This window comes from Terrapene carolina, unplaced genomic scaffold (genome assembly GCF_002925995.2).
Source record: "Terrapene carolina triunguis isolate 2854851 unplaced genomic scaffold, T_m_triunguis-2.0 Scaffold97, whole genome shotgun sequence".
Classification (NCBI taxonomy): domain Eukaryota; kingdom Metazoa; phylum Chordata; order Testudines; family Emydidae; genus Terrapene; species Terrapene triunguis.
This window is the reverse complement of record NW_020664448.1, coordinates 5,509,292-5,533,513: the sequence shown is the minus strand read 5'-3', so window position 1 is coordinate 5,533,513 and position 24,222 is coordinate 5,509,292. Positions and strand designations below refer to the sequence as shown.

The 24,222-nt window shown below is 47.6% G+C and overlaps 1 protein-coding gene across 3 annotated transcripts in view; it reads left to right on the top strand.

Annotated features, from left to right (window-relative positions):
• The window catches only part of TENM4 (teneurin transmembrane protein 4), a 419,617-nt gene extending 411,379 nt beyond the window's left edge, over positions 1-8,238 (top strand). For all 3 annotated transcript variants that reach the window (XM_024200637.2, XM_029911562.1, XM_029911563.1), the window contains one exon: positions 6,796-8,238. In XM_024200637.2, coding sequence (XP_024056405.2) covers positions 6,796-7,554 — 759 coding nt within the window. In that variant the 3' untranslated portion in view covers positions 7,555-8,238. The remainder of the gene's footprint in view (positions 1-6,795) is intronic.
• Positions 8,239-24,222: the final 15,984 nt, after the last annotated feature.

Below are 24,222 nucleotides of genomic sequence, written 5' to 3'. Positions count from 1 at the left end.
ACTAAATTGTTTGTTGAACAAGTTCAATGTTATTGGCCAGCAGGGGATGCTTCGTGACCTCTGGCATATTGCAGAGCTGCAGCACCTGAATCCAATTTTGCTTCTTTTTCCCTTTCGTCTTGTTGAATTACCGAGTAATTGCGAGTGCTCGTACAGCTCTGTCTGCGGGGGGCTGGGGGCTGGAATCAGTCATCATTTCATTAACTATACTGCTCTCGGTCTCATGAGCACTGGGGCTCTGATACCTGCGGCTTGTTGGCTGCAGCGTTGGCTGCAGGGGAAGGGAAGCCCTGCTCAGCTGTTGGCTTTCCTCAGCACACTGTAGGAGGCGGAGGCTGATCTGTATTGTTTTGGCCGTGGAATGAAGTAGACTGTTGTGTATTCTCAAGTAACTTCCCCAGGGGAGGATCCTCCACACATCCACAAGGCTTGACTCTTCCGGCCTGCCCAATCTGATCGATCAGGAGTGCATTCTGCCCATCCCGTCGGCTTTAAAACGGGGCCAACCCTTTTTTCCCCAACAAGAACCACCTTATTTTTCTCTGTCGGGGGTTAAAAACGGAAATGGCCTTGGAGTTCATGCACAGGACTGGGATTTAGGAGCTCTGGGTTCTGTGCAGTGTCACGTGGGGGGAAATCCTCTCCCCAGTGCCCAGGCTGGATGCTGGGAATCTCTGTAGGGTGGTGCTGCAGTGCTCTCAGATCCCACCGAGCCTACTGCAGCCCCTGTGGCCCTAACACTCCTGCCTCGAGGAAATGGGGGAGGCCGAGGGGATCGACATAGTGACAGCTCTCCGGACCGGGCCTGCCATTGCTCCATCCTCCTCCATGGGGCCAAATGGAGCTGGGCTCTGCAGCGCAGATGCACAATCCCTGTACAAACTCACTGCATCCTGTCCCTGCCCCTCCTCCACACTGAAGCCACACCAGTTCCACCCCAAGTGAGCGCTCTGTGCCTACCACAAAGGGGTAGAAGTTGACCTTTCGTGCAACAGTTTCTTCCATCTACAAAGTGGGGATCATAATGCTTCCCTCGCCCACGGCGATGGGAGATTCCAAGCACTAAGTCTTTAATTGGATTGAATGACTTAAACTTAAAGGCCACAAACTTAATGCCTAAAGCTCGGCAACTAAATCATAGACCTGGTCAGGAATTTTCTGACAAAACGTGTTTTTTCTGGGAAAATGCCAGTGTGTCAAAACCAAACCTGTTCACGAGAAAGGGTCCAGTGTGACAACTCTCCCAATTCCGAAAAAAAAAAAAAAAAAAAAAAAAAAAAAAAAGTTTTGAAACTCTTATAGGTAATTTCTTTCATTATTTATTTTTTCTTGGTTATTTTAATTAATTTATACTAAAAAAAAACAGGTTAAAAAAATTAAAGGTCAAAGTTGTAAAGAAACATTTTGAAATTATCAAAACAAGCACCTTCAAAAATCAGATCAGTAGATTTTTAAGATAAGAAAGAACCATAGCTCTGCTCTCTGCCATCTTCAACTCAGATGGTCATTTTCTGTTTCTCTTCCTTGCTAGGTCCTTAAAATGGGTTGTAAGATGAAACACAAATGATAGATCATCTCCTCTGACCTCTTGCGTAGCGTAGGCCAACCAATTACACTCAAGAGTCCCTGCACTGGGCCCTTAACTTTTGTTTGACCTATAGCATATCTTTCAGAAAGACATGCAGTCCTGACTTAAATATTGCCAGTGATGGAGAATCCACCAGATCCCTAGATAAGTTATTCCAGTGGCGAAGTACCCTCACTGGTAAAATTTGTGCCTTCTTTCTAATCTGAATTTTTCTAGTGTCATCGGTCAACCATTGGATCTCATTATGCCTTTCTCTGGTAGATGAACGAATTCTCTACTATCAGAAATCTCTACTCCATGTAGGTATTTGGAGACCTTGAGAGAGTCACCTCTAGATCTTCTCTTAGATAAACTAAACAGATTAAGCCACTTTATTGTATAGCTTTTTTATTGACACTCCTCTCTTTCTGTGGATCACTACAGTTGCAGTCATAGTACAAAGCAGACTCAGTTGCTACCCTGTGTCTGGATCATTTTGCATAATAAAGCCAAACTAAGCTCCTTTACTTACCCAGTGGCCACTTTCACCCCTTTCCAGTGGTGTCAGGGGGCATAGAGGAGGCAAGTCTCTGGTGTAACTAATTCAAAGATGTTTTACTTGGGGTACTGGACACAAACTGAGGTCTCAGTGCCTCTCCCCAGTTCTTGAGCTCCCATAGTATACCTGCCTGAGTCTACAATGCTACTGTCACTCCATATAGTTTCCTTAGTCAGAGCATAGACTCAGCAAGTCAACAATAAGCCCATATTTTAGTAAGGGAAATATACACCCATGGTATATTGGTACAAGGAGAAACGAGGAAACGGGTTCAAATTTCTCTCACATCTTGGCTATTTATGATGGGAAATGAAAGCTTTAGGTATCACAGTGAAAGGCACTATTTAAAAACAAGAGATGATAGAAGCTAGCTGTGGTATTTTAAATCCTCAAGAACTGCAGGCAAAATACAAGCGGCTATTCCAAGCTAGCTGTAATGTACTATTCTCTTGAGCTCTGTACAGCAGCAAACAAACAGTGAAGATCAGTCTCCAATGGGTCATTACTAGATAAAGTAAAATGTCACCTAAGGGCATCTGATTAAAAAAGATCGGAAGGAAAAACAAACCCAGAATAGAGATGTCAGTTGTGTATAGTGACAAATATTAAAATAAAATAACCAATAAATCCCAACACAACTTCCTCCTGCTTTAATGCTGTTTTTATACTGTACCTCTGGGTTACAGTTGCCAAAAGCTACAGCATTTTTAGAGAGCTCTGCTCCATGCCATCTTCAGCTCAGATGGTAATTTTATGTTTCTCTTCCTTGCTAGTTCATTAAAATGGGTTGTCAGATGAAACAGAAATGATTGAGCATTTCAAAGGCAGGGATATGCTGTCTCTTTGAACTCTGCATAATCTGTTTGCATTCCCCCCTTTTCACAGGGTAGCATACAGGCTGAGGTTGTGATATATATATATATATATATGAAGATGATTTTTCCCAAATACACTCTGTTATTAAAGGGATACACTCAAGGTCATCAGATCTTAAAATTAAGCAGTTTTCAAAGTCCTCCCATATTATAGGACTCACTTTCAAGCTAACCGAGACGTTTTTAATGATGATGAATGATAATGCATTGCGCTGCCACGTGGAAGACCTCATTTTGCAGACTTGTGTCCCTGGGTAGCGAAAGTTGGGAATGGTAGAGCAGCACCACAGCGAAGCCCCTCTGCGAGCCAGCACAAGTGCCTTGTGTTGCTCAGAGGCAACCCCTCTGTTTACTCCTTGGCTAGAATGATTATAGCGCTAAGCAGTGTCCAGTGGTAGGGCACAGAATAGGGAGTCAGGAGACCTGGTTTGTATTCCTGGCTCTGCCACCAACTCACTGTGGGACCTTGGGGCAGTCCCTTCATTTCTCTGCACCTCCTTATTGTTGATTGAAATTACTCCTGCGGTGAGGTACTTCCTAACGCTAAAGGAAGAGATGGTCCTTGCTAGAAATAGACAAGACAGACAAGACGAGCAAGATGTTTGAGGTCCTGTGGTACATTGTGATCTTTAGGTGAAAGGTGCTAAGTGCTAATGCTGTTATATCATGGGCACTCCCACTAAACCTCAGTCTAGCCATTATGTCCAGATGTGTTTTGGGTTTTGTTTTTTATTTTTGAATGATGATGGCCATATGAGTCAGTGAACATTATGTCACGTCATGAACCTCACAAAGGCTGTGTATTACTATGTCAAGGAAAAGGCGTGTGTTTTAAAAACACAAAGGAGGCTAAACACATATTTTAAATCTAGTATTTAATGGCCTGCGTTGGTGATAAAAAACAAGGACATTTAGTCTGTCTGTACCTTAACTTGGCCGTCTGCCTGAGTATTCCCTGATTCAGAGAATACCTGCCCTGCTCTGCTATGGCAGGATGGGGCAAAGTTACATTTCAGCTGTGTCTTGCCGTGTCAGCAGAACCTCGGAGTTGATTAATAAGGGACCCAGCACTACGCCAGCTGGTAATCAGAACAGCTGAGGAATGGAGAAGGGAAAAAATGCAGCTATGCAAATTCTCCAGGGCACCCTGATTCTGAAGGGCACGAGCACTTTGTCAATATGGAACCCAGAATTGTTTGTCCAGAATTAAATGGCGAGGCCAGTGAAGGGGAATCTCACGTGGGGCTGCATCTATAAAGGTCGTGGTTTGGCTGGACATCCAGAACACCAGCACCCTTCCTCTCAGTGAAATGAAGTAAACTACTCAGTAGTCTCGTGAGGGAGGCCCATCACCTGGCTGTTGAGAACTAGACCAGACAGTGCACTACCTATAAATGGAAGGGACCAGTCCTGCATGGGGAAGGCTGGTCTAGCAAGCCCTTCATCATCTTGAGTTCTGAGATACACATTTAAGAACAGGCAAACCAGGTCCCACCCTATAAGACTCTCCATGCAGTTTAGCTCTGAGTCCCAAAACGGGTTTAACAACAGTGGGATTTACTATTCTTGCCCCTCTTCCCTCCCTAATCACGACAGGGATGGCAGCTGAAATAGCTCAGGAGACAGGCATAGCTTTTATTGTTCTGTGACAAGCCTGAGAAAAGGAGGGCAGGCTAGAACCTCCCCAGAGAACCTGTTCCTCCAGACCAAAGCGATAGGACAAGCTTATCCAGCCACATTTTTCACGGCCCGTTCAAGCCATGTAGGATTTGCTCATTTCTGGACCTGCTCATGCTGCTGATGTCAGTGGCAAAATCTCCTTTGACTTCAATGGGAGCAGGCTCAGCATGTGTCTCTAGTCAGTCCTCCTGAGCAGCATCCAGAGACTGAGGTTTTGTTGTTTTAACCCAACACCTTTCATCCCAGAGCAGTCAGCCACTAGGAGATTCAGGTGTTCCACCCCACTCAGGATCAGGCCCTCTGGGAGTTTATAGCATTTACATCTGTAGAGTCGTATATTGGGTCATGTTGGAGAAAGGATTGGATTTGTACCTCTTTATCACTGGTCTCATTGTGTCCTAATGGAGTTCGCCAACAATCCCGCTGCTTTCAGGTGTCTCGCTCAGGGGATAGTCAAGGTAGAATTTAGCCTCATAGGGCCTCCCACAAACTTCTAGTGACATATTTAGCAAGTCACTTAATCATCTGTGCCTCGCTTTCTTCGTGGCTAAAATGGGGCTGCTAATATACCCTCTTGGGCATTACGAGGCTAACCTCATTCATTGTTGTACAAAGCTTTGAGATCCTTCACTAGATGGTCCTGTAGCCGTTCAGCCTCTCATTGCTAGAATATTATAAATCGAATATGTAACAGCAAAATAGAGCATCTGCTCGATCACATGCCTCAGTGACAGGTGCTCATAACAGCCCCATGTAAATTAGCATTGACTCAGCCAAGACGCCAAAGTTAGACTAATCATGGAGTCTGAATTGTCCTCTGTCACCGCAAAAAAAGGGTCTCTCCAGGAAAGGGCTAAGGCATATTGAGGAAAACAGGAGTGTTCAGCTTCCAGGGCTGTTAAGCCAGCAACTTTCACAGCTATTAAATTCACTTTAAAAAAAAAGTGAGGGTGGCCCCCTTTCCTCTGTAACCTATTTTTAATGCTGGCTGTCGTTACCTTATTGAATTAAGCCCTTGGCAGGGACAGGAGACTTTTGTTACGGCATCGTCTCGCTTTTGTGAAATTTGAGCAGATAATTGTTCCTGGACAGGAGTAGGAAAGAAGACGGCACTCCCGTCAATGGATGAGTATGTTTCTACAGATGTTTTGCAGTAATGATAAGCCGCTGAATCACTCAGGGCATTTGCTCCATTATATGCTAACAGCAAAAGTCACTTTGCATTAAAACTGTCTACAGGTGATCTCAGGCTGTGGTCCCTATTCAGTTCTTACTCAGGCAGAGCTCCCATTGATGTCAATGGGAGTTTTGCCTCTGTAAAAACTGAGCTTCAAGATCGGGTCCTAATAGCCAAGGACCTGATCCCACAGGAAGACTGGAAGCACTGTATTAGTGAGGGGAGGGGAGTGTTAGCACCTCACTCGACTATTGAATATCCACTTTGGCCAGTGCTTCAAGTGGCATTGAGGGGCTCTGGAAAAGAGTGTTTTGGCCAGAGTGAGGATCACGCTGTGATGTGCAGCCTTGGAGGACGGTGCAGGGTGGAATCAAAACCAGGTTAAAACAGAAGGAAACTGCTACTATTTAAATACTTTGAGCTTATTGAGCACCTTTCCTCAAAGCATTTTACAAATATTAATCACTAGAAGATTCCCGGTAATCAGCTATGAATCATTTCTGATTGACAGATGAGGAAAACCGAAGCATGAGCAATTAATTTTCCCAAGGTCACAGAAGGAGTGGGGTAGAATGCAACTGTCTCTCCCTGTCACCACTAAACCATAATCTCCCCTCCATGCTGGGGTCCGTCTCCACCCCAGCGTTCCACTCTGTCAAAGGGATGATGTTACCTTCAGTTCAGTGTCTTGGCCTGATGGCAGTTAGGGAGAATAGCCTGCAAGCACAGGAATCTCAATCAGTTGTTTCATTAAAAAGAAAGACTTTATTTTCCAGACCAAAGCTAAGAAGTAGCTAGAGGAAGCAGAACCCTTTGGCTCTTCTCATTGGATCATACCATGTTATTTCTCTGCTCTCCAGTGTGCTAGCGATACCGTTCAGTCCCCCGGCATCTCTTTCTAATTTGCGTCTCTCTCTCTCCTTCTCTCCCTTCCCAGTCAATCTTGGGAGTGCAGTGTGAAGTGCAGAAACAGCTGAAAGCCTTCGTCACCCTAGAGCGCTTTGAACAGATCTACAGTTCCAGCATCGCTGGGTGCCGGACGGTCAAGGAGAACAAGAACTTTGCCTCGGGAGGATCTGTCTTTGGCAAAGGGGTCAAGTTTGCCATGAAGGATGGGCGTGTGGCCACCGACATCATCAGTCTGGCCAATGAGGACGGTCGCCGGATCGCAGCCATACTGAACAACGCCCACTACCTGGAGAACTTGCACTTCACCATCGAGGGAGTGGACACACATTATTTCGTTAAGCAAGGGCCATCAGAAAGCGACTTGTCCATACTGGGCCTCAGTGGCGGGCGGAGAACCCTGGAGAACGGCGTGAACGTTACAGTGTCCCAGATCAACACACTACTCAGTGGAAGGACTAGACGTTACACGGACATCCAGCTCCAGTATGGAGCACTGTGTCTAAACACCCGTTATGGGACCACCTTGGACGAGGAGAAAGCCCGCGTGCTGGAGCTGGCCAGGCAACGTGCCATAGCCCAGGCCTGGGCCAGGGAGCAGCAGAGACTGCGGGATGGGGAGGAGGGCATTCGCTCGTGGACAGAAGGGGAGAAGCAGCAAGTGCTAAACACGGGCCGGGTGCAGGGCTATGACGGCTACTTTGTGATCTCAGTGGAGCAATACCCAGAACTCTCAGACAGCGCCAACAACATCCATTTTATGAGACAGAGCGAAATGGGCAGAAGGTGACAGAGAGGGTCAATGCGGTGACTTCTTGCCAAAGACAGCTACTCTTTTGTGGCCACTTACCTGACTGTGTTGTACTCAATCCTTTTTCTAAACTGAACCTGGCGGGGGGAGGAAAATAAGGAGAGAAAGAATATGGTTGCACTGTAACTCATGCAACATACTTTTTTTTTTATTTTAAATTTGGCCTTCACATGTTTTTTGCAATGAACAGAAGGTATATTTTGCCGTAGTGTGATCACAGTGAAATTTACTCTCTTTTGTCCTTTTTTCCCTTTTGTGAGGAATTTAAAATGGGGAGTTGTCAACGTACATCCATGGGTTACTCGGTGTGAAGTGAGAAATGGGTGTCTGTGCTAATTTGTTTCATCCTAATCCTTTCTTATTTGGCACAGGGACAGCTAGCCTTCCCCCCGAAGAGCAGCTCAGAAACGCTGGGCACGCTGGAAACGGAAGATGACCATGATTCCGAATCTCTCAAAGTGACTGTCTGAATCGTGTGCCTCAAAAGAGAACTTACAAGGAGTTTTCACCTTTCACTTGGGACAGAAAGTGTTTCTTGGGCTCCTGCTGCACAGAAGTAGATTATAGTGGCAAAAGGAGCTGAATATATTAACTTGCAAGATGATTCTCTTCCTTCCTGAACTGGAATTAAAAAAAAACCCAGTCTTTTTCATTATGATAGTAGATTTTTTTTCTCTTGCTTTTTTGGTCCATGCACAAATCCTGTTTTTAGTTTAAAAAGCCAGTAAAGGCCAAGAAAAATGCTCCCACTCTATTGGAAAACATCCTCTCTCGTGCCTAGAGCTGTTCTCTCGATGGGTTGAATGCACCGAAGTTGTAGACATAACCCCATTAAATGCATAGTATTTCAGTACACCAGGTTGTGTGTTCAGCAGTCCGCTGGGCTGTGTCCAATAAAGCAACTTCATTTTTAGGAAGCTAATTTGAGTCTGAAAGTAGGATAGTCTCCCACATACCATTGAAGAGTGCAGCAAATCCATACTCCAGCATTCTTGCTTTTTGGGGCTGTCTTTATTAGCCTGGAAACTGGTTTTCAGTGCCAGGTTGGTAAATCATTTGTGGCTATGGCAAACATGCCTCTCTGGAACTCTGTCAGCAGGGAATTTAAAAGGTTTAATAAGCAGCAGCAGCAGGGGAAATATTGGAACCAACCCTCTAACTGTTCCTTTCCCCTTCCGCCCCACTGGGATACGAAGGAGCTCGAATTATGTGAGTAGCCCAGCGCGGGTTAACAGCGAACAAGGAGGCGTTTGAATAGAAATGCCCACTAGAGAGGAGCCCAAATAGTTTACAAGAAACTGCTGACAAAGTTGCTTGACATGCTAATGTAATTTGTACTCACATAAGCCCGTGCTATGGTATGTGCAAGAGTCCTTGTGATTCACGTGAACAAGGAGACTGAGCTGAGCTTCTTCCTGAGAAAATTCTCTGCTGATACGGGGCATTGCTGCAGTCAGAGAAACACAGGTGTGATGCCATCCAGACCTCTGGCTCTGAAAGAGTCAGCATTCCTATCTCATAGAACTGGAAGGGACCCTGAAAGGTCATCAAGTCCAGCCCCCTGCCTTCACTAGCAGGACCAAGTACTGATTTTGCCCCAGATCCCTAAGTAGCTCCCTCAAGGATTGAACTCATAACCCTGGGTTTAGTAGGCCAATGCTCAAACCACTGAGCTATCCCTCACCCACACACCCCTGAACTTTCACCGGCTTTCAGAGAGCAGCTCAGAACCTCTTACACATTCTGAAATTTTTAACTTCTTTCATCTTCAGTTTTTGCTTCCGGGTTCTAACCAGAGACAGACTGAGCCATGCCAAAACATCACAACAAGAGAGGTTTCAGAGCCGGCCCTTGGAGCATGGTATTCTGTAGTCCCCTAAAATCACGCCCTCTTCCGCTGCACCCACCAAGCTCAGCAAACCCCACCACCAGCATCACTGCCTTCTGCCAAGATGGTATCCCCGGGTCTACTCAGTTACAGGATAGCAACAAGGGTGGAAAGGACTCAGTGAGCACAAACTCCATGGATAGAGAAAATTGTGGTGGCCCCAGTTCTATCGCAGCTTTCCTTTGGATGCAGAATTTGTCTGACTCTGTCCTTAAGGCCCCCTCCTGGCTGTTCTCATGCTTTTGCCAGATGGAAGTGAAGGAAATCCCCCAAGAGTGCCTGTTCGCCGTAAAAATTTTAACCTAATGTTACAGACCCAGTGAGAGACGCATCCAGAGTTTTAGATTCTGATCTTAACTGAACCCAAACATTGACCCATGTGAAGTTCACCATCTCTGATGCTTACCTACCATCCTGCTGTTTTAATAATTCCTCCTGGCTTGCAGGAAAGGGAGTGGTTTTGATACAGTAATTCAGTGTTATTCTTTGCAGAGCAGGAAGAGCGTTGGCCAGGACTGAACTGGCAGGCATCCTTTATGGAGAAATATATTGGCAGGAGTAAATAGCAAGTAGTGGTAAGTCTTGAAAATCAGCACCAGTTCTGTCGGCGTGGCTTCACTCCCTGGGAGGAGGAGGTTCTGAAACAGAGTAGAGCTAATGCTGGCTGAAAATGAATGGGCTGCCCATCTGTGTGTTATAAAACAGCTAGACACTCTGTTCCATACACCACCTCTTCCTTTTAACGCTGCTCTGGCAAAGTGTAGCAGGGAAGACAGGGAAGTCTCGTGTATCCATTCACATATGTTTGTTAAAAATGTAATGGGCATTTTACGATGGTAAATCTGCTACCTTTACATGGAGTAGAGGAAAGGAAATTCAAGTATGAAACACTCCCAATGGAAACCTTGCTGGCCTGAGATGTTACCTTTATAGCCTTACCCAGAGTCTTCAGGTTATTACACAACTAATGAATCTGAGTAGGTCTTCCATTTTTCATGAGTCTCACAAATCTGCCTGTAGCCAAGAGCAATCCAAATCCACATCATGGCAAAAATCAGTGCAAATTAGATTTAACTCTTCGTTCACAAGCAATGTGCTGGGTCTAAAACTGCCCGACTTCCCATTAAAGTCCATTAGTGGCCTGGAGTTGGAGTCTGTGCACAGCCCAGGAAATGGAGGAGTTATTATTTTGAATCTCTTCTCTCCTGACTATTAAAAAGCTCCTTCAACAGAATGATGTTTCTCTAGCACTAACTAAGACAAACCTAAACAATCGATCAAGGAGACAGTTGACTACTTGTGTCTGCAGCACTATTAATAGCAGAGCAATAGTATCAAGAGAGGTTTGGGATATCTCCCACTCACCTTACTGGAGGGGGGGGTGAAAACCTGAAAGGCTATTTACTATCCTGGCACTGTAAGATTCCCCTTGTCCTGCCATAAGGGTCTTGTCTACAAGAGTCCAGTGTTTTTCTGTGGAGTTCACCCTCCGGGATAAGGGGAATGTTAAAAAATCCAGGGCCGCTTGACCACTTGTTAACTGTTGCCCTGCTGAACATACTCATGCAGCTTACCCATAATTGATTACAGTGTATAAGTATCTACATAGAGAACAAATATTTAATAACGGGTTCTTTAATCTAGCAGAGAAGGGTCTAACATGGTCGAATGGCTGGAAGTTGGAGCTAGACAAATTGAGACTGGAAATAAAGGGTCCATTTCTAACAGTGAGAGTACCTAACCATTGGAACAATTTACCAAGCGTCATGGTGGATTCTTCCATTGCTGATCATTTTTAAATTAAGATTGGCTGTTTTTGTAAAAGATCTGCTCCAGGAATTGTTTTGGGGAAGTTCTCGGGCCTGTGTTATACAGAAGGTCAGACTAGATGATCACAATGGTCCCTTATGGCTTTGGAATCTGTGAATAAATCTTTCCCCTATGGCACCTGTAGCCTGACATTCCATTTCTATCCCACACGTACAGGGGGTGGCTCTGTCCCCCTCTTGGAGCTGAACCACACAGAGGTTTATGGGTCTGCTGCCGACTTTTTGCTAAAAGAGTTTGATCTCAGGCAGTAGAGGTTTGTGCTTTTCAGATGCAGAAGTCCTAAGTTCTACCCTGAGGCATTACCCTAAATATTCATTTTAATGATAATCATGTAGGAACCACTGCCAGGACCGAGGCTAGCATGGAACAGCTGGGTTTAGTTTCTGACTAACAAGCACACATTCTGCCCCAAAAGAACTCCAGCCCCCGCCCCTTGCACATTTCCCTCAAAATGGAACTAGTGCGAATCAGCAGCTTCAAGTTACAATGAATTGTGTTTGAAGTGCCACTGCTGACCTTGAAATCTAGGTCGGGGGGGGGGGGTCTGCTATCCTAATCAATTCACAGTCTAGGCCAGCAGTATCAAGGACAAGCGCCCACAGGTCTTAGTCTGCACTCAGACAAAACTCCCATTGGATTAGTGGATGTTTTTGCCCGCATGTCGACTTGAGGATCAAGCCACATGTGCTGAAATGTGTTTATTTTGTAGCAAAATTAGACCTGGCACCTGTATCATCTGGACCAGACTCATAACAGGTCGGTCTCTGCAGCAGACAATTCTACTGCACTCTTCAACCTTGTTTTAAATGATCCAACAATGGAGCTTCCAGCTATGCCCATAGGAAGTTCACGTTGCGGGATGGATAGCTGCAGCTTTTTCCCTTTTCCACCCACTACAGAGAGGAATCAGTGCAGATTTTTGACCCCTGCAGGTTTGGCTCACTCCTACCTTTGACTTTCATTATTCAGAAGGCATCGCATTTGTGTAGCAATTTCAGCCCCACTAGACTCATTTAGCACTGTGAGATGTACTGCAATGTTTGTTTCCTCCAAGCTTTTTTGGACAGAAATTGTCTATCCAGAGCTTGGAAAAAATCATTAAGCAACAGTGACCGGAGGGACTCATACAGCGCATCGTATCTTTGTCATTACTGCTATTGATCAGAGCCATGGCAAAATGGGCCAACAAATCTTAAAAATACCAGGCAAGAACAAAATAGATGGAGGCCATTAAGCGACCTCATGCTTGATTTGGGTTTAAAAGACAGATGACTGGGAGCTGTCCTCAAGACATCATTTGGCTGTAGGTTAGGAACAGTGAGGAAATTCTGTACTGTATCTGTGGTCGCTTTACTGAGCTGAGGGAACGGTAAGATTCTGCTCAGGCTGCTAAACGGACTCTGCAACAAGAATAAATCAAAATTGGTTAAAAAAAATCTAATAAAGCACCTTTTCAGCTGTGACTTGTAAGTGTCACCATGATAAATGACAGTGCACTCCATTATGCAAAGACAAGACTCTTAACAGGAAATTTTAGAATTTGATTTTGTGATTTACAGCGAGGGCCCCCGTCATATTTATAGCACGGCCGTCTGTTTTGATTCAATCGCAGCGTAAATGAAACCAGGACCACAGATCTCAGCAATGCGGCTGCTCTTTAAACACCAAGGGGGCATAAACACACAATGTTAATAATGGAGCTAAAGATTGCTTGGCTTGTTAACTGGCATTTGGTTTATCTTCGGCAGTGAAAGGCTGTATCTTAGCACTGTTGAACCTGGGTAAGACACATACAAATTATGTTCATAATGGTGCACACTGTAACAGGCCCTTTGGTGAAATAAACTTTGGACCTTGTTATCTTGAAACACACAATCCACCATCCCTGCATAGCATAGAAATCCTCACAGGACCCCATTGTGTTGACCACTGGCCTGTTTGTTTTTGTTAGTGTTAATACTGTCCTTATTCGAACTGAATGATTTTCACCATTTCTTTTCTATTATAGCTCATAGTAAATATTTAACTATATTATTTTCCCAAGTTACAACAAAGATTTTACTGATTTTAAACAAAATAAAGCCAATGGACTTTTAACTGCAGGGTACGTTTAACTAAAATCCTCCAGGATTGGAGAGTGATTTTTTAAAAGACACACTGTTTGCATTGTACAAAATGATCAGTTTTAGAATGCCCCTCCCACTAACTGTACCTTGTTTAAGGAAGGCTATATCATGTCCTGATGGCTGTGATCTTATTTCCTATAGTGATATATGAAGCTGTGTTATTTGAACTGAAAACAGTCTTAAACGTTAAAAAAAAAAGGTGGGGGTAGACAGCAAAATTATTGTCTCTCTCATGTTTATAACAATTTTAAAAAGTTGTGCTTGTGACAGAATGTTACCTGGCTTAACTGTTAACCCCCATCCCAGAGGGGAATGGTATTCGAGCAGAGGAGCCCTGAAAACGCCAAGTGAATATCAACCAAAACTGTTCTGGCAAAGAATGGGTCAAACTGCAGGACAGTTTCAGTGATGTGACTGAAGTAACAAATCAAAGCATCACACTTTTCTATTAAAACAAATAAATCTGCTTATTTTGCATGAGGCCTTCTGAATGCAGCTACAGTCTAGAAGGAGGACTTGGTATCAGAGCTGCAGCTGTAATACCAACACGGGAGCCTCTTGTCATTACCATGTGTAATAATTTTCCTGAAGTCTGGAACTAATTTTTGAGAATTTTTTTTTCTCAACACTTTGTGTTTCTAACACTGTATTCTTGACTGTGTAAATACTACAAGGCTGTACATAAGTGCAAATGTAGATACCTTCTAGAAAAACAAACAGAAGTGACCGTGTGTAGCCTTCGGTGACAAATAAAAGAATATTTTGTGTTTAAAGGATTTTTATTTTTGCTGTTGTGTAAAGGATATCAGACCCCAGAGTCACTTGGCTAATGAGCAGGGTAATTCAGAAGAATGGAGTAAGTAAGATGAGCTCAGTTCTAAAACTCTTTCCCCAAAGACCCTCTCCTTGTCTAAATGGATTTTTAGTGTCTAATTTGTGAAGCAAAGAGGAATATATTCTCACTCGCTAACAGTGAATTCATAAACACCCGTCTACATGGAAGCTCATACCACACACAAACAAGACCAGGGCCTGGGAATCATATTGCATTCAGGCCTGGCGTGTAAGAGACAGTTGAGGCAGTTTACTTAAAATAGTTTTTGTAAATTCTGCTTGGTTCAGTATAAATGTGGAATATTTCAATTTTAAATCAAGTAGGCAGGAGTTTTATGCTAGATTACCTGAAATAAGCCTGGTTTAAACAGAAAGAGAAGCATCCACACAGACTTTTGCAATGTTTGAACTAAATCAGTTTAAGTCAAACCCCTGCAGCTTTCATGTGTAGATAAGGTCTCAGTTCCATTCCTGCCTCTGCCACCAAGGCAGTTAACATGTCTCTGCCTTCCTGTGTGGAAAGGGTGTAATAATCCCTACCTCCTCGGGGCCATGGGGAAGGGAGTGCGGGTATCTGGGCTGGGGGGGCCCCACGGCTGGGCTCGGCGGGGAGGGAGTGCGGGTATCTGGGCTGGGGGGGGGCGCGGCTGGGCTCTGGGGGGAAGGGAGAGGGCGTATTGGCTGGAGAGGGCCCCACGGCTGGGCTCAGGGTGTGGGGGGAAGCGGGCAGAGAAACAGGGTCTGGCTTGGCATAGGGATTTCTTTCACTCTCTATTCCTGGTAGAATGTGTGTGAGTGTCTGTATTGTTACAGACATACTTGCTGACAGGTCTTTTGAAATAAATTACTAAAATAATTGAGACTAGCGTGATTACGTAGTGTTATTTTGATAAATAAAATGTGCAGACTTTTCAATTAGTGTGTGCAGGATTTTGAATGTTTGGGCGCAGAATGCCCCTAGGCGTATAACATGCAGGCTGCAGGACCAGCCGACATGAGCACTAGAGCAGTGGGTCAGCACTGAAAAACAGCTTAAACCATTAGCATGCTGCCTAGTAACCTACACTTCTAAGGATTCCTGAGCCTTGCATACAAATTTTTCCACCTCTTCCTTCTGCAGTTGGCCTGGTCGTTGTATTCAGTGTGAGAATGTTAGACTTGTAAGGGCTTTATGTTTATAAGCTTGATGAGGTGAGACCAAGCTGGTTTTACCCAATAAAAATGAGAACACTAAAAAAAAACAAAACCCTACATGAGGAGACATAACAGCCTGGGCTTAAAGGCCTGCTGGTTGCCAGGGCATGCAGTGGTTTTCAAACTGGGGGTAAGCAAGCTCTCGTCAGGGCATGCGGGAGAAAAGATCCTGTAATGGCGGACAATGCCTTAGACTTACACCAGTGGGGCTGCAGTTTAACGGGAAGGAACTTAGCAATTAAACGTTGATTAGATGGCCAAGTGCCTTCCCGTTAAAACTGCAGTCCCATTGGTGTACGTCTTCTGGCTGCTGTGCCACTCAGAATCAAACTGCGAGAGGCGCACCCCCACTCCAGACCATTGGGGGGGAGCGGTGATTCCAGGTGGCTCAGGCCAGCCCTGCACGGTGGGGGCTCGGGAAGGGCACACCACGTCCCCCCCACCCTCGCCCTGCAAACTCACCTCAGCAGACCACCCAGTTTGAAAACCCCCTAAAAGCTGTTACTAAATGAAAGGCAGAAATCTGGGTGGGGAGGACCGTGACCCTCCACAGCACCTCTGCCGGTCTCAGCTGGGGTATGCAGTAGACGACATTATTTGGCATGGGGTACTAAGAAGTTTGAAAACCACTGGTCTATTGTGCTCACAGTCTTACATAGCACAATGGGTTCAGCGCCCCTGCTCATAATACATCAAACGCCAGGACTAGTATCTGCCCAGCCATCATTCTGCCATGTTCTTGCTTGTCTGGTCAAAATGGCTGGGCTAGCGTCAACAAATGGTTTTTACTAGCTAGCACAAGCATAGCCTTGTGGCTCCAAAGTCAGACAATGGGCCTGGCTTTGGCGCAGATACACAAAGTTGCATTTCAGTCCATTAGCTTGCAGCAGCTTTGCAAGACGAGGGGCTTTTGGTCAGAGCCATCCCTTGGGTAGGGCAAATCGGGGTGACTGCTCCGGGCCCTGCGCTTTGGGAGGCCCCGCAGGCCGGTGTGATCAGTCCTGGAAGACCCGATGCAGCGAGTCCCCCGCCCCGGCCAGAGCCCTGAGCCGCCGTGGTGCTATGGCCAACAATAGCCCCACGTAGGCACCGGCAACTGCCAGCAGCAGCAGGCGGCCCAGCGCAAGCCAGATCCATCCCGCCGGCCCAGCCGCCAATGCAGAGGGGGCTGATTTGCAGTGGGGCTGGAACATTTTTAATAGTGGGGGGTGCTGAAAGCCAGCTCCCTTACCCCTGTCTACCCCCCACCCCAGCTGAGGCCAGGAGCAAAGCCCCAGACGCGGGGTGGCAGCAGAGCCCCGGGTGCAGGGTGTCAGCCGGGACCCCGGCCTGCGGGGTGGCAGTCAGGATCCCGGGCACGCAGGGCCAGCAGCTGGGATCCTGGGGTTGCTGCAGCACCCCCCGCACTCCTAGTTCCCATGCCTATGCTGATTTGGCCCACCTGCCCCTCGGGACAGCCCTGCTCTTGGTTCTTAGAATATGAGTCCAGCCAGAGACGGGGAAAAAATCTTCCTCCCGGCCCATTAAATTGTGCACAGTTAGAACAGTGGATGTCACAACTTGCACTTAGCATCTTTCAGCTGAGGCTGTTAATGCCCCAGCAGTAAAGGTGGGGAGGAGCATTGTCGCCATTGTCCAACAGGCAGACACTGACACACAGCGAATGTGGGACTTGCCTAGGGTTCTTAGGCAGACTGTGGCAAAGCCAGGAATAGCCCTCGGCTTTAACTTCTAAACACGGTTTCAATGGGCTAAATTGCCAGAAGCACTCAGCTCCCCTTAGGCACTCAAACAATTGGCCCAGAAGAGGGACACTTTGACAGGGGCAGTAATGCAAATAGGAAAGTGAGCGACTTTGAAGAGTCGGTCAGCAGTGGCCCTTTGGTGCTCCTGGGCTTAGCCACGCGCTGGGACTGGACAGGCCCACGGGTATGTTTTAGATTAGTCACTCTTATGTGCTATTCATTTGTATAAATGACATTAGAAGGTTAGCACCCTTCTACAAATCCAGCGTATTGCTTAAATGGTGAGCAATTGAGAGAACAGCTCCATGGAGAAGTAATTATATTAGCGTGCGTTTTAGCTGTTGCATGAGCACCATTTGTAACGAGGTAGCGGCCAAGTGGATCATTCACATGCATGTTCAAGCTCTCTTATTGCTGACGGATTTTTTTTTTCAAAGAACATCTGCAAACTGATTTGGCCCTGACGTTGGCTGCTCTGAGACGTGGTGCTTTACACATGAATTTCAGCCTTGTTTTCGCTCAGGGACACCAGGTCAGTCCTAGCCAGTTCCCACCTAGCATGGGGATGGGATTTGTTTAGGTTTGTAAAATCAGTCAGCCTTGCAGTCACTACCTGGAATCTGACAGCGAAGCCAAGCGACACGCTGGCTCCAGTGGCTGGGGGGCCAGCCTGGGGCATAGCAGACTGTTCCACCATGTGTGACCTTGGGTAAGTCACTTTGTCCCTGCGCCTCAAAGGTATTAAGGCACCTGGGGCTAGAACCACCAAGAGGCCTTAGACTTAGCATTATAATGCCTAACATTTAGGTCCCCTGCTGCCTAGTGGAATCCACAGTCCTGAATTAGGCCTGGGCTCCACGCCACAGTTCGGTTGACGCAAGGCAGCTTATGTTGCCCCCGCTGTGGATATGGTTACTCTTAAACATCTCTCCCACCAACTTAACTGCCCTGCTACAGCGACTTAATAACACCACCCACCCGAGCAGCATCGCATCATGGTCAATGCAGTGTCAGTCTAGACACTGCATTACTTACATCGACTATTACTGGCCTCCAGGAGCTGTCCCACAATGCCCCACCCTGACCGCTCTGCTCACCATTGTGAACTCCGCTGCCCAGGGGTGAGGCAGCTAGGAAGCTGCCCATCCCCCTTTAAAGCCCCAGGAATTTTTGAAATTCCTTTTCTTGATTGCTTGGCTTGGTGAGCACACTTAGCCGCGCTCCATTATTGTGTGCCACTGCCCAGCTGACCATGGCGGCTGCACACTGTAGCCACACCCCTGCCCGGAGTGCGTGGGAGGTATTGGATCTCCTGGGCCTATGGGAGAAGCGGCTGTGCAGGCCCAGCTACAGACCAGTGGTAGAAACATCGACATCTTTGCACAGATTGCTCGGGCTGCAGGAGAAGGGGTCCGACAGGCATCAGCAGCAGTGCCACGTGCAAGCCAAGTGGCTGCGGCAGGCATACCAGAAGGCCAGGGAGGCTATCAATAGAGGTGGGGCAGAGCCGCAGACCTGCCGCTTTTACAAAGACCTATAAGCCGTCCTCGCCGGAGACCAACCGCCCCTCCCCCCGCCCCCCCGAGCGCCTGTGGATACTTCCGAGGAGCCTGAGTCACAGACCCCTGCCCTGAACAGCGAGGAGGCGGAGGTAGACAAGGAAGAAGAGGCGTATGGGAGTCACGCAACTAGGGGATCCAGCTGTGCAGCGAGCCAGGACTTGCTTTTGGCTCCACCGCAGTTCAGCCCGTCCCAACAGTCAAGCACAGGCGAACCTGATGCAGGGGAAGGCACCTCCGGTAAGGATGCAGTTTGCTTTGACATTACAGGGCTTGCACCCCCAAAGTAGCAGGACACATCTGTTGACTTACTTATTTGTACTTGTGTAGGAAGCGGCAGTGGCACAACCAAGAGAGGCAGAGTTGTTATCTGCTTTTCATTCCTCTCTTGAGTTAGGCAGTGGGGGGGCTACGCCAAGCAGTTTGTTTATGTGCATGGGGATCAAGGGGAGTGAGTTCAATATCTGCCATTTCAATATCTGTCGTGCCTACACTGGCAGTGGTACCTCTGGGTGTTGTATGTGTAAGCAGAGTCAGGATGAGCTCTACCCTGACATCTGGTGGTGAATTATGGCGAGTGTGGAAAAGAACTCCAGGGGCTGATCTTGTTTGCATAGGCACACCCACTCGCCTAGCATGAAACACAGCAACTGAAAGTGGTTACTTTGGCTGGTGTGGGATCCCCAGTTTCTCTATTATTGGGGCAGGAAGAATAAAGTTTTGTTACCCTGATTCTGTGAATCAAGGCCAGTGGAACTGTTGTATAACAGAAGGACTGAGTGAGTCCTTCACCATTACCTAAGTAGCACTTGCTTGACAAGGGGCATGGGTTACAAAACCCAGTGAATTGAGAGAGGATGGGGACAGGTATTTGTACCTGATGGTATGGCCCCCCCCCCGGGTCCGAAACACCAATTGCACCACCTCCTGTCTCCACTGTGGAATGTCAGAGCTAACTTTGATTCCCTTAGGAGTCTAGTTACAGGCTGCTGAGCTGAATTCACTTTGGGCCAATGGTGCACCAGCACTGGGGCTCCCCTACTATACTATGAGCTGAAAGTGCTAAGAGCTGAAATCACAAAAGAGCTGAGATCACTGAGGCTGTGTTAACTAGTGGGGGAGCCTGAAGCTATATTGCTCAGCAGCTGGCGGAGCAATTTGTGGGGACGACTGGAGGAGCAGCGAGCGGCGTGGAGCCTTGCGGGGCCGGTTGGAGTGGCCCAAGGAACGGCGAGCGGAGCTGTTTGTGGGGACGGCTGGAACGGCTCACAGGTCGGTGAGCGGAGCAGAGCAGAGCGGAGCAGAGTGGAGCGGAGCAGCTTGTAGAGCGGAGCAGGTCGTGGGATGGCAGGAAAGGGGACTGGCTCGTGGTAAAGGCTGCGGTGGAACACCCACGGAGAAACAGACGGCTGGCCAGCCTCGGATCACGTAAGGTGCCCCTTAACACCCTGCGTGCACCCCCCCCTTTACTCTGGGGCTGCACTGACCAGGGGCAGAGACTTTGGGGGTTGTTGGACTTTTGGGACTTTGGGTGGTTGCTGGACCCCAGAGACTTTGGGGATGTTGGACTTTGGGGACTCTGGGTGATTTTTGGGTTGCTGGATTCAAGAACCAAAGGGAAAGGACACAGCCCAATTTGCTGGGGTGGGTTTTGCTCATGGTTTGTGTTATGAATCCTGTTTGTGGTGTTTTTCCAATTTTATGCTGATATCGTTTACCTCATGTTATTAAACATTTTCTGCTACACTCAGACTCCGTGCTTGCGAGAGGGGAAGTATTGCCTCTTAGAGGTACCCAGGGGGGTGGTATGTAATTGTCCCAGGTCACTGGGTGGGGGCTCGAGCCGGTTTTGCATTGTGTTATTGAAACGGAACCCCTAGATACAGAACCCGGCCCTTGTTGCTGCCAACTTAGATGGGCAGAAGGGTTACATATGCGCAGCTGCTGCTATTAAGGCCTTGAGGGTCTCCCCCTCCCCACCCGCCGAACACCTGAGCCAGATACGGAGGAGAACGAAGGGGATGCAGGATGACCTGTTACAGGAGATGCTGCCAGCTAGTGCTGCATCAGGGAACAAGCCCAGGGCCCAGAAGATGCCCCTTGCAGACAGCCTGGAGAAGGAAAGAGTGCAGATGAGAAAGGCCCGAGAGTCCCAGCAGGAAAAGGAGAACCGATGCACCAGGACATAATGGCGCTTCTGAGGCAGCAGAGATGTTGCAGACTCAGCTAGCCCTGCAGGTCCAAGAAGCCTGTGCTTACCTCTCTCTACAGCCCAATGTCAGGACAGCCCTACATGCCCCTCTGCCCCCAACATTCCCTGTGGCCTCAGAGGACACGGTACTGCCCCTACCACTCTGCCCCAGGAGACACTAAAGACAATCCCAGCTGCACATCTGTGAAAGACACGGTTGGTGTATGTGAGCCTGAAATGGAAATGACTGTTCTTTCCCCTTCCTCACTTTTGTTCTCGTAATTTATGAAAGTTTTATAAAGTTTCTAAATGCTTTGTTTTATTTTCCTGATTCACGTTACAGAACAAAATTCTCTTTTTTTGGAACAAATGCTGGCTGGTGCTGAGCAGGTCGGATCCCCACCAATTTCTCGTTACTTCATTTTATCACAGAATCTACAGCATCATTCTCAGACAATACTCATAGGTGCACTGGCAATGTAATATTCCTACACACACACCACTCGCTGCAAGATTCATACCAGGCTGCAAAAGAGCAGGACCAGGACGCAGACACACGACTCCAGCACACTGTTAAAATGGTCTTTCAAAGCCTTCCTGAACCATATAGTTCTGCGTTGAGCTCTTATAGCCCTTATGTTTGGCTGTTCAAATTCAGCAGCCAGCCGCACCACTTCCACCCGCCACCCCAGCAGAAAATTTTCCCCCTTTGCCTCACAGTTATTATACAGGACACAGTAGGCAGCTATAACCATCCTCTATGTCAGTGTTAGCCCTGGTGGCCCGGAGACGCTTTGTTTACCTGCAGCGTCCACAGGTATGGCCGATAGCAGCTCTGAGTGGCCGCGGTTCAACGTTCCCGGCCAATGGGAGCTGTGGGAAGTGGTGGCCCAGCCCACGCTGCTTCCCGCAGCTCCCATTGGCCAGGAAAAGCGAACTGTGGCCACTGAGAGCTGCAATCAGCCATACCTGCGGATGCCGCAGGTAAACAAAGCGTCTCCGGTCCGCCAGTGGCTAACCCTGCGGAGCCGCAACCCAAAGTTTGAAAACCCCTGCTCTATGGCCTGCACATTGCCCAGAATCACAATGTGACATTCCCCTGCTGTATCTGGACCGGTGATCTGCTAGGTCACTCCAATCCTTGACTCTGGGAGCCAGCCTTACCCTACTCTGCTGTGAGAACCCCCACTCCTGGGCTGTTCACGCACAGCCTCTGGCATGTAGCTGCTTGGATTGTGCACACGAATGACACTAGCCAATATCTCCGGTCCCAGGCACAATCCTTTCCCTTGGGGGTCCCAGCATAAAACTCCCTCCTGCTGCAGGCAAATACTTAAACCTGAGCTACATGGAAAAACTCATTACCAAGGAGCAGGTGGAATAGGAGGTGTTCCATTATCCCCACAGTCAAAACACTTTCCAAACTTTCCCACACCACATGGATTTTAGCTAGTGGTACGAGGCATCTGCTTTTGCCCACCTCCACAGTCTCTGCCATTTGGCCAGGCAACATACTGGCCTTTGAGACCACACTCTGCTTAACCAGAGAGTTCTGGGCCCCTGTATCCTTCTGCCCCAAGTACTCCCTGCCATTAATTTGGACAACTTTAACATGATCCATGTCTGACTCTGCAGAGGCTAATCTCACAAAACCAATATGATAGGTTTCAATTGCCTGGGGGGTTTCTGTGTTGAGGACAGCAGAACTAATATGAGCTATTGATTGTCTGCTTCCTCCTAGCACAGGGCATTTATTCCTCAGGTGATCAGTGGAATTACACTTTTGAAAGGAAGAGCACCTTTTGGGCTCTTCTGCTTTTACAGGATATTTGGGACGAGGGTCAGCAGTAGAGGGCTGTTTTGGGGTAAGAGAATGTTTAGGCTCCCAACTCCCTTCTCTCTTCCCCGGGCGAAATGGGATCTTCCCTTTCCACCAGTTTTGAACCCCTCTTTCTGTGGCCTGTTCAAAGCAGGGTCAGCTCCAGGCACCAGCGCATCAAGCAGGTGCTTGGGGCGGTGAACGGAAAGGGGCAGCACATACAGCTCTTCGGCGGCAATTCGGCACCGGGTCTCTCGGAGGGAAGGACCAGCCGCCGAATTGCCACTGAAGAATGAAGCGATGGGGGTAGAAGTGCCGCTGGTCGTGGCTTTTTTTTTGTTTTTTTTTTTTTTTTTTGGCCGCTTGGGGCGGCAAAAATGCTGGAGCCGGCTCTGGTTCAAAGGCATCAGCTAAAAAAGCCATCTCATCCACAGACTTTACAGCTTTATCCCATAGGATAAAGGCTTTACTTTGGCCTTGCATATGTTTAGGAAATGCTCTTGAGCAACAAGATCAAGCAGTCCATCAAAACTAGCCACCTCTTTACCCCTCACCCATTTCCCCAAGAAATCTTTCATTTGTTTACATATTCCCCATTATTCATGCCACTATCCCTCTTCAGATGCCTAAATTTAACACTATATGTTTCAGGGGTAATCTGAAAATTTCGCAAAACAATATCTTTAAATTTACAATAGTCTAAAGCAGGGGTTGGCAACCTTTCAGAAGCGGTGTGCCGAGTCTTCATTTATTCACTCTAATTTAAGGTTTTGCGTGCCGGTAATACATTTTAATGTTTTTTAGAAGGTCTCTCGCTATAAGTCTATATATTATATAACTAAACTATTGTTGTATTGTAAAATAAACAAGGTTTTAAAAATGTTTAAGAAACTTCATTTAAAATTAAATTAAAATGTTGATCTAACGCTGCCGGCCCGCTCAGCCCGCTGCTAGTCTGGGATTCTGTTCACCTAGGCCGGCAGCGGGCTGAGCGGGGCCTGCAGCCGGGATCCCGGCTGGCAAGGGTCCGGCAGCCAGAACCCCAGACCGGCAGCGGGCTGTGCAGGGCTGGTAGCCGGAACCCCAGACCGGCAGTGGGCTGAGCGGCTCAGCCCACTGCCTCTCAGAGGTTCCATCCGCCGGCTCCTGCCAGCCGGGATCCTGGCTGCCGGACCCACTCAGCCCGCTGCCGGTCTGGGGTCCTGGCCCTGCCCACATACAGTGGGTACCTACCTTCTCCCTGGTTCTGGCCCATTCTCTTCTTCTCTCTGCCCTGAGCTGAGGGTGGGAGTGCACTGAGCACAGGGCTGGGGATGAAGGGTCTGGCCAGGAGCTAGAATGAGGGAGAGGGCTCAGGGTTGGGGCAGGAGGTTTGGGTGTGGGGCACTTACCTGGGAAGCTCCCATTTGGTGCGAGGGGTGCAGGTGGGAATGTGGGGGGAGGGTGTGCAGGAGCTCCTGT